At 44.9% G+C, this 10,025-nt stretch overlaps 1 protein-coding gene across 1 annotated transcript in view; it reads right to left on the reverse strand.

Moving 5' to 3' along the window:
• Window positions 1-9,593, reverse strand: part of DCT (dopachrome tautomerase) — a 34,527-nt gene extending 24,934 nt beyond the window's left edge. Inside the window, exons 1-2 of the mRNA XM_079136563.1 lie at window positions 9,263-9,593; window positions 879-1,178 (exon numbers count right to left, since the gene is read on the reverse strand). Coding sequence (XP_078992689.1) covers window positions 879-1,178; window positions 9,263-9,557 — 595 coding nt within the window. The 5' untranslated portion in view covers window positions 9,558-9,593. The remainder of the gene's footprint in view (window positions 1-878; window positions 1,179-9,262) is intronic.
• Between the last annotated feature and the right edge of the window lie 432 nt (window positions 9,594-10,025).

The raw sequence follows: 10,025 nt of genomic DNA on the forward strand, positions 1-10,025 counted from the left end.
AATGGGGTCAGTTGCAGGTATAGCCAAGTGTGTAAAGCTGCCATGAGAAAAATCTAGAATGGATTCACTCTCCTGGAACAAACTGATAGCTTCTCTCAACTGATAAAGAACTGAGGACGAAGCTGCACCTATTTTGTTAATGGAGTTCACAGCAGACAAGCTTCCATTCCAACTCCTATTCAGATCCACATTTTAGGACGTGGACGGGCCCTTGAGATTTCTCAAGTAGCATTTTCATTTCATGTTTTCTCAAGCATCCAACGTAACCATGGTCTGCAAGGCCAAGCAGGAGGAACTCTACGTTTTTGTGCCTCCGCTTATATTTTTCCTTGACAATACAACTCCAAAAAGCCTGGGCATTCCTAGCACAGCCTGGGAACCATGAGTGACGATATAACTCAAAGTCTAAAGACCCTGGAGGTTAAAGCACTGCCCATCTCCCACAGAAGAACTTAAGTTCTGCACAAAGGAGCGTCATGTGCTTTGGCACTTGTTCAGTTAATTCCTCTAATTGGAAGAAAAGGTCAGAGAGGGCTTCCATACCCAGTTTGTAATATTTTTTTCTGGAATGTAAAGGAACTTGCCTCCACTTCACCAACTCATGCCTTTGAAGATTAAGGGCTTCTTGGAGAACAACTTAGACTTTGAACCAAACATAAACTAGAGGAGAGAACATTTGAAATGTCTGCAGCCAACACACAGGAAGAAACTGCTGCCTTCTGCCTTCAGGTAGTGTTTGGCGATTCTGTGACTTTCATAAACTTATCCCTCCCTTGAGGTTGCTCTCTTTTTAATTAACTTGTGTCAAAAGACTCCCTATCCCATTTCCCCACCAAACACACACCTATAATAAACCTTAAGCCAAGGGGAAAACCCACCTAATAATGTATCTCTAACAGAATAATAATGGAGCCATACAAAAAAATCATAAATGCTGCAATTGGCGATCTGTGGCTCAGTCCCATTGGGCCCAAGCAGGCCCAGCCAGTGCTGGGTGGTGATCACATAGTCAGGGTGGGTCCTCTTCTTGGCAAGGTCTAAGGCACCCAAGAACTGCTCCCTCTCCCGAGGGGTCAAGGAGTGGATGTTCTGCCGAACAACTGGTGGCTTCTTCTGATTGCAGTTGGGGCCAGTCCAGCCGAACTTGCAGTCTCCACAATTATAGCCAGCAAAGTTTCCTGGTATGCAAAAGGGAAAGATGAAAGAAAAAACAGTTATGTAGTTTGGAAGGAATTTCTGAATCGGGGTCTTAAAGTAGAAAGGAAGAGAACATAAAGGTCCTTAGAAAAGGTAAAGACGAGTCAACTTGTATGTGTGTGCATGCACACAGACACACACATGGAAGACCAGGTGAAGCCTGGGGGCCAGCAAGCCAAGCACAGAGGCCTCAGGAGAAACCAACCCACTGCTGACACCTTGATCTTGGCCTTCCAGCTTCAATAAATGTGAGGAAATAAAGCCAAAAACAAATAATAGTCAATTGACTTTCCTTACTCTTCTCTCAAAATCCAAGTGAACTGAACACTAGAAAGTTCCCTAGAAATATTTCCAGCAAAGAAACAAGATATGAAATGCATGAGCTCTGTTATAGGCTGAACTGTGTCCCCTCAAAATGCACAAGTACTGATCCCTAGTACCTCAGCCTGTGACAGGACTTGGAGTTCTGGTTCTTAAAGAGGTAATCAAGGACTGGGGATGGAGCTCAGTGAAGTGTTTGCCTAGCAAGTTCAAGGCTTTGGGCTCAATCCCAAGCACCACACAAAATAAAAATAAGAATAAGAAAAGAAAATTAATAAGTAATTAGGGCAAAATTGGGTCATTGGAGCAGGCCCTAATTCAACATGTCTTGTGTCCCTATAAGAAGAGCTAAGGCCTCTGCGCACAGAGGAAAGACCAGGCGAAGAGGACAGTCATCTGTGAACTAGGGAGAGAGGCCTGGGGAGAAAATGGCCCTGCGAGCACTCGGCCTTGGCTTCCTGCCTCCAGAATTAGGAGAAAATAGTTTCTGCTGTTGAAGCTCCGCACCCGCAACCCCGGTGCCCCCATCATGGTACTCGGCTTCGCAGCCCCCGCAAACCGATGCTCCTGCGCGGCCGCCTTTTGCCTACCCCAGCACAGTCTAACCTATTCTTCACCGATTCATGCAGGGAGGGTGCATAAATTGGAAAGGTCCCTCTCACGTCCTCCGGGCCTCGGGAGGTCCTCGCTGCACCCACCGGCTGCCTGGCACACGGCCTGGGGCTGGCACCGAGCCGCACAATGATTCTGAGAGCGCAGACAATGCACACCGAGCACAGGGGACCCCAGAGAAAGAATGAGACAAGCTGACCGCCAGGGGTTCGGTGAACCTGACATTTAAGACGCGGATGTGTTTCTCAAGGGAGCCAGCGTTCAGACAGAATCCAGGGTGGCTGGCAGCGGGTCAAGGTGGGCAGCGGGCCTGAGGTGGGGAGGTGCCCTGCACCCCTCCTGGTGCAGGATCCCAGGTGTACCGAGCTCCAGCAGGTGGCCGAGCGGCGCCTCCTCTGGTTACGGTGCCTTAGCTTGCCTTTGGCCTTTTGTCCCCCTTCTTCGCCTTGTGGATAACGGCTTTGGGCATGGGTATCCCCGCCTTCCTTGGGTGGTGATGCTAGGGAGCAGATTTAACCACTGTGGGTGGAAAAGGCCCAAACAATGGAGGCTGCTCATCTCCCCAGAGGTTAAAGGGCCGAAGCGAGGCATTTGACCTGGGGACTATCCCACTTGCACTCACCCTCGGCCTCCACCACGGGCCTCCAGACCCACTTACTTGCCTCTCCCTGTCCCAGAAATGCTTTTGCCTGACCTGCTAACTTCCTCCCTGCCCTGGCTACCAGCCGACCCCTGAAGCTTCACCGGTGGGTCCTCAATACTGTTCTCCCCCTCCCTCTTCCTCTCCCTTTCCCTTTCCTCCTCCTCCTCCCCCTCTTTTCTTTAATCCTGACACTGAACCCGGGGCCTCACACCTGCTAGCCAAGCAAGTGCTCCTGTATGGTCCTTTGAAGGAAACAACAGCGTGAACACAAAATCATTAGCGTTTTAACCCTGCAAAGAAAATGCACAAGGCTTCCTTTTTTATTAACCCAATCAATTTTTTGGATGGAAAAGAAAATTTCATTAAAAATACAATAGGTAGGGAGAATTAAGTATAATAGTAGTTGGTTATTGCATACAAAATATTCTGTTACATACAAAATGTTCTACCTACTCTTAGATAAGTCCGTTTTCTGTATTTTCCTGTTTCAGAATCCTGTACAAACGTAAATAAAAATAGTTAAAAAGAAAAAAAATGTTTTTTCCAGGTTGAAAAGCATGTTTTTTAATATTTTGAGTTAAATGCTGAAATGTTTGTTGATGCCTGGAATAAGGCTATTAAATACATGATATTTACTTACCAAGTATTTATCTTAGTTTTTGAGGGGGGAGGTACCATGGATTGAACTCAGGGGCACTTGACCACACTGAGCCACATCCCCGGCCCTATTTTGCATTTTATTTAGAGACAGGGTCTCGCTGAGTTATTTAGCACCTCACTTTTGCTGAGGTTGACTTTGAAGCTCCCAATCTTCCTGCCTCAGTCTCCCCAGCCACTGGGATTCCAGGTGCGTGCCACCAGGCCCCACTAAGCAAGTGTGTATGGAGCAGCTACTACAATACCATTTGCTTTTCAGGTTGCTTCCGGCTTTATGGAATTGGAATCTATTCATTTTCCCCCCGGGGCTTTCTTACTGAAATTCTACAATCTCTATTTTAGAAACAAATTTGATTGAACCTACTCTGGCAGATTTTTCAGAAACAGGAAATTTTTCCACAACTGACTGATCAAAATTCTGTGTCTGAAGAATATTAATTATCCAGAGGAGAATTTAGTCAAACTTCCAGCTGTCTTCCTAGAGTAGGGTTAGATGACTGGAGATAAATGTGCAGTCACCACTCCACAATTTGAGAGTCATTCCTTGCTGCAAAATGCTAAAAAACTTGGTGACATTGATGTGTCACTGACTGCACAAACATACCAATGTGGGGCAGATGTGGACAGTGGAGTGGAGAATGCAGGGACTTTGGAGGGGCAGAGGGTATATGTCTTCTCTGTTCAGTTGTGCTTTAAATCTAAAACTGCTTTTAAAACCTTTTTTAAATGCTAAGAAATAACACACTGAAGTTTTATAATGGTAAATTCAAAAATACCTATATATAAAGGTGTAAAAATTGTTTTTGAATCTTGGGGTCACATTGTTGAAATTGAGTAATTTGTAATATGGTGAATTTTGCAGCTATACACTTTCTTTATCATGATTGCTCTTGATTGGTAGAAACAAAATTATCAATAACTAATTGATTACTTAGTCAACAAACAATTTCCTGACCATCCACTACTTGGGGAGAGGTCAAAACCAGACATCTCTTGATAGTCAGGGAGCCTGTGCCCTGGGGTGGATACGGCACAGGGCATAGGGGCGATCCTGCTGGCAGTTTTGATCACCTTTACAGTGAACCTGAAACTGTTCTAAAAGTAAAGTCTTTAAAAAAAGAAAAAGAAAGAAAGAAAACTCAACATGCCTTCCTCTGCGCTTCTATAACTTTTTGTACTTTGATTCAGGCAAGCTGGCAACTTTGAACTTATCCTCTCAGAGCCTGCCCATCAGGTAAGAGTTCTATCTCACCCGGCTCTTCTGAAAACGAAGCACATTAATACGGAGCCCACAGCTTGGAGCCTGGTACAGAGTAAGTTCCATCTTAAGCGGTAGCATCACTAGTAGTATTAGATGCCCCTCGTCAAATAGCATAGCAAGTTTTTGTTTCTGTATCTGTCTCGCTTACCACTACACCGTGCACAACTTAAGAATCATGGGATTCTACATCATGTGTAGCAAGAAAAGTGAGAAATTATACTCCATTATATATGCTGCTTCAAAGTGTATTCTATTGTCATGTGTAACTAATTATAACAAAAATAAATAAATAAAACGAGATAGCCAGTACTGGCAAAGACGCGTCCCCGGTTGGGGCGTGTGTTCTCACTGCCACGCCCTACTCCATCTTCAGAAGCATCAGTGAATAACTGAAGGACTATGGTTATATTCAGCCCAGATTTCTTCTACATTTGCCTTAATACAGGCAATCGAGAAGTTAAGAAAAGTTATTTCTTGTATGGGGCTAGTTCTTGTGTATGATCAATAAGCATCAAAAGATCATCATATGGGGAAAATTTGGTGTTGTACCGATGCTTTCTTCACGGTGACCTTTGATCTAATGCAGTTTTTCCTAGCATTGTGTACTGTTTGTTAAACACCCTTTACTTCCTGTTGTTGCTTATTGAAAAAAGAGACTCATGTCTCTGTGTGTGGGTTGGGCCCCTGGGGAAGGAATCAGTGAAAAGCTGAATACAAGGCTTCGCCACCGGGGATACAAATACAGATGAGGCACGATGCTGCTGCCTAATGAAGATGAAGAAGGGTCTGTGCCGGGTGAGGCATCCCTGAGGCCTGTGGGGAAAGTGAAATGGGAAGAAACCAAGCTCCCGGATGACGAAAGACCACGCCAGGAGCCAGGAGCTGCTTCACCTCCACCTCCGTGGTGAACAGCTACCGCTTCAGTACCAACAAGAAGGCGTTCTCTGGCTCTGAGCTCGCCTGTGACCCAGGAATGTACTCAATTCAAAAAAAATTCCTTTACAGCATGTCAACAAAAAAAAGATGCCCAACTCAACCGGCAAGTGTAACAACAGGGAAACCCAGCCCAGGACACGTTCGTTTCTTTCCTTAGATTTCCTCAGAGACTCTTACATCAATTTAACATGATTTATTTTCTTCCCTTAAGCCACCAGTAGTTAAAAAAAAAAAAAAAAAGGTGGTGGATCATTTTAGAAAGATTGTGTTGTTATCTTACTGGGAAATGGGGGGGGGGGTGAGGATGGATGATACCAATCTATCTACCATTGAGTATGTCCTTGAGCAAAAATTAAATTTAAAGAGTTAAAGTCATCTGCCTACTTAGGATTGGGATAAAGAGAGAGAACATCTGAACCCCACACGTTCCTACACGCACCGCATCAGCTCAACCTCAGAAAGCTATTAGGCTAAATAGGCTTAACGACCACCGATTAGTGAATTTACAAGGAACCCTAAATAGCCTATTCCTTTTAATTAGAGATTCTATTATTTTAATAACAATACTTTATACTTGCCTAGGTCCTTTCATCTACAGAGCTCAAAAAGATTTTACAACTGCGGTTTCATCATTATCCCCATTTCAGGGATTGGAAAATGGAGGCACTTAGTCACTTGTACAAACAAGAAATGCTCAGCCAACTGCTCCAAAACTATTTGGTACCCAAGCTTTTCAAAAGCCCAGAGACACAGCTGCAACTGACATGCTCTCATAAATGCTAACTGGCAAGTAAGCCTTATAAGGTGAATGGCTAATGCCAAAGTTTTCTGAAATTCGGATCTTCCTGACAATTAAGTTTGGTAATTATGTTTTGTTATAATTTATCCCTACAGAGAATAGTGAAGTTCTTCTCTAAGGGGAATTTGAGCATAGAATTTAGTGTTTTTTTTTTTTCTTTATCTCAGAGTTTGTATTCGTTTTTACATATTATGTGATTCTGTTTTGACCAGCTTTATGCTTGTGGAAACTATGGAATTATGGAATATTTCTTTTTCCAGTGAATTAACAAAATTCAAGAACAGCAATGGAAGCTAATTTACTAGCTAAATGCCAAAAGCTGATCAGCATTTCTTCCTTAGGAAATTTTGGAGGATGCTAGGAGAATCTCAGGGACTCCATTTGCAAAGGAATAAGGCTACCAGAAGGGAAAGTCTTTGGGAAGCTCAAGATCAGGTTTAAAGTCTAAAGACTCCCTGCAAACCATAAAAAAACTACCCCAGAAGGCAAGCAGCTCACTCCACACAACTGGCAGACATATGTCTTGCTTTGGGACACGACCCATCACAGAATGGTAATTACTGAACACACAGAGCTACTTTTCAGCTCAGTCTCTAAGGACTTAGTGTGGTGCCCTATGACTCAAAGAAAAAATCCATCTAGCCAACATAACTAAGCCCATTCAAGGTTGGTATGCAAACAGAATGGAATATTATTCAGCCTTGAAAAGGAATAAATGCAGCATTTGCAACAACAGGGGTGGACCTGGAAGACATCGTGATAGGTGAAATGAACCAGTCACAGTAAGACAAATACTGCATGATTACTCCTAGTGAAGCATCAGAAGTGGTCAAAGATACAGAAGTAGACAATGAATGGTAGTTATCAGGGAGTGGGAGAGGGGTCGCTAGGGGGCTGCTGTTCAATGAATATCAAGTTGCAAAAACACAAAATGAGAAGTACCAAAGCTCTGCTGCACAGCACTGTGCCTCTAGTTAAGAGGTACTGTCACTTTCACATGTGCTACCAGGGAAGCACCTGTGTTTTCTTACAAAGGCAAAAAGAGGCAGAAGGAAAATTTGGAAGTAAGAAATATGTTTGTTACCTTGATTGTGTTGACACTAACATGGATATACATATGTCTAAACTCACCAGCTTGTATATGTGCGCAACGTTCTGCCTGCCAGTTCTACCTCACTAAAGCTGGGGATAAAGGAAGAGTCTAATAAAATTAAATTTATAGATACAGCAAATCTTGTTATTTAAAAAAACAAAACATGAACTTAGTATGGAAAGAGTGACAGTCCCAAGTGAGTCAAGAACAAGTAAACCATAGAGAAGAGGCGAGCCAGAGCCTGCAGATGGGGTGCTGGGGCAGCCGAGGCCTTAACAATGGCTGGGAACGGAGAACACACACCCTGAGGAGACTTTGCTCCTTTTGATGGACCTGTGCACGTGTGATGTCCCTGCAGCCCGGACTTACAGCCTGGACTTATTTCTGTCTCACTGCTGTTTGGAGAAGGGGATCCCTTTTGTTCTGAAAGCCGGTCACTGTAACCCTTTGTTCCTGCCACTTCCAGAGGAATACGTATAAGCACTCTCTTGGCAAAGGGAAGTTGCAGTTACCCCTTCCATGATGCATGCTCTATTCTCTCCACCTCCACCTTGTAAAAGTAAATTTGTAGCCAGGTCACAAATATGAGGGAGAAATTGATAAGAAGGGTTTACAATGATATCTGACTTACTAAATAAAGTCTTCTGCCCCAGGATTCCATAAAATGGAGATTCCCAACTTCTTAAAAAGTTGTGGCACTTGGTCATATAATAGTATAGAAGTATTTTGGGGATTTGGACAAAGACATTCCTAAATCCACATCACAGCTACCCTCCCTTAGTAATTTCTCTTCAGACCTTTTTGTAGCTTGGTTATTCTGCTATGTTCTAGCCTCATGTGAGAATAGAAGTATAAAGTGTTGTCAAAAGGAAAACGTCAGATGCAGCCGGCCGCCAAAGCACAGTATCCAGGGACTTTGCTGGATTTTGTATTTCAAATGCCCTGCCAGCCTTCCAGCTGTGCATGGATGCTGGAGGCTGGAGGGATGGACGACTGAAGAGGACCTGAGAAGGCCCAGAAGAGCCAGAGGAAAGAGCAACGTGGAGATTCCAAAGAAACAGGTGGAAGAGAGACCAGCGTCTAAGGACACTGAGCAATTTTGATAACTTCCAGTTCAAATCCCAACAAGAGTGGGAAAAAAGCCACTGTCACCCACTAACAGCCCTCCTCCCCCTGGTCACTGAGGAAGGCATCTTGCTGCAACTCCCCCTTGTTGGCAAAGTCACAGCCCAGTCATAGCTGTGATGAGAAAGATGGGGCCTGTCTGAGAGCCGTTCACATCTTGAGAAACGCTGAGGCCAGGCTGCAGAACACCTGCCTTCCACACTTGCCCCTGCAAATGCCACGCTGCGCCCACCCCTCGTCAGCATGTGCAGACCCGTTTAAGGAGAGGGCACTGGATCCATCCTGAAAGGACTTGTCCTGAGTTTCAAAGCCGACTCTCCAGCTCTTTAGCTTCCCCTTCCAACAAACAAGCCAAAGGTATGTTGGCGTGCATTCAAAACCAGGCTTGGCCCATGTAATATTTATTTAGTTTCCATAACTGGAAGTACTGGAGGATGTGATATAACCAAGACTTACTGAACACGCCTGCTACCAGGAACATATGGGTCTCCTCCCAGAGCCTGGCCTAACAGTCTGTGGCAACTGTCTCATCTCTTCCTCAGAAGGGGCTCCTTTGGCCACTGAGACCCTTTCCACCAGGCTCTGAGTGTGGCCCACATCTGCCCAGAGGGGCCTCACCTGTGCACTTGCAGGTCCGGTTGAAGAACTTCCTTGGCCACTGCTCACGGTCATCCTGGTTTCGAAGGACATAGGGCCCACTCCAGGGCCTGGTGTCAGCTTGCACCTCGGCACACTGCCCGCGGCCCTCCTGCAAGCCACAGATGTTGGCAGGCTCGGCACCCAGTGCTGGGCAGCACTCCTTGTTCACCAGGTTGTCCAAGGTCATGCAGGCCCGGGGAAACTGGGCCCAGGCTCCAGGCAGGATTCTGCAGGCCAGGCAACCGAACAGAAGCCCCCACGGCAGAGGGCTCATGGCTGAGATCTGGGGGGACCCGGCACACTCCTCCTATCAAGCCTGTCTCCTCCTTCCACTCTTGAATCCTCAAGCAGCCACTTGTCAAGTCTTTTTCTTTTTTGGTATTTATTGTTTTTGCATCCTATTCCTCTCCTCTTAAAAAAAAAAATCCACAAAAATCAGAAGCTACGTGTGTGCTGTGTGTACGTGCACATGCACATGCTATTTTATGATTCAAACAACTAACACAATTTTAATTTCATTAGAAGCGCCTCTAAGAGCCCAATTTAATGAGGGTAGCACTTCTCACCATCCTTCCCCCGTTAAATCAAGCTTTGTCTAATTGAGTTAATTTACAGAGCACCCCAGTCATCCTACTTATTATGCTGGTATTTCTAAGCCTCCCTCTTTCCTCCTTAGTCCTTGACTTTAATTGCCTTGAACTCAGTTCAAAAGCCAAACACCGTGCTGCCTTTATTCTTTCTG

Source organism: Sciurus vulgaris, assembly GCF_902686455.1.
Source record: "Sciurus vulgaris genome assembly, chromosome: 4".
In the NCBI taxonomy this organism is placed as follows: domain Eukaryota; kingdom Metazoa; phylum Chordata; class Mammalia; order Rodentia; family Sciuridae; genus Sciurus; species Sciurus vulgaris.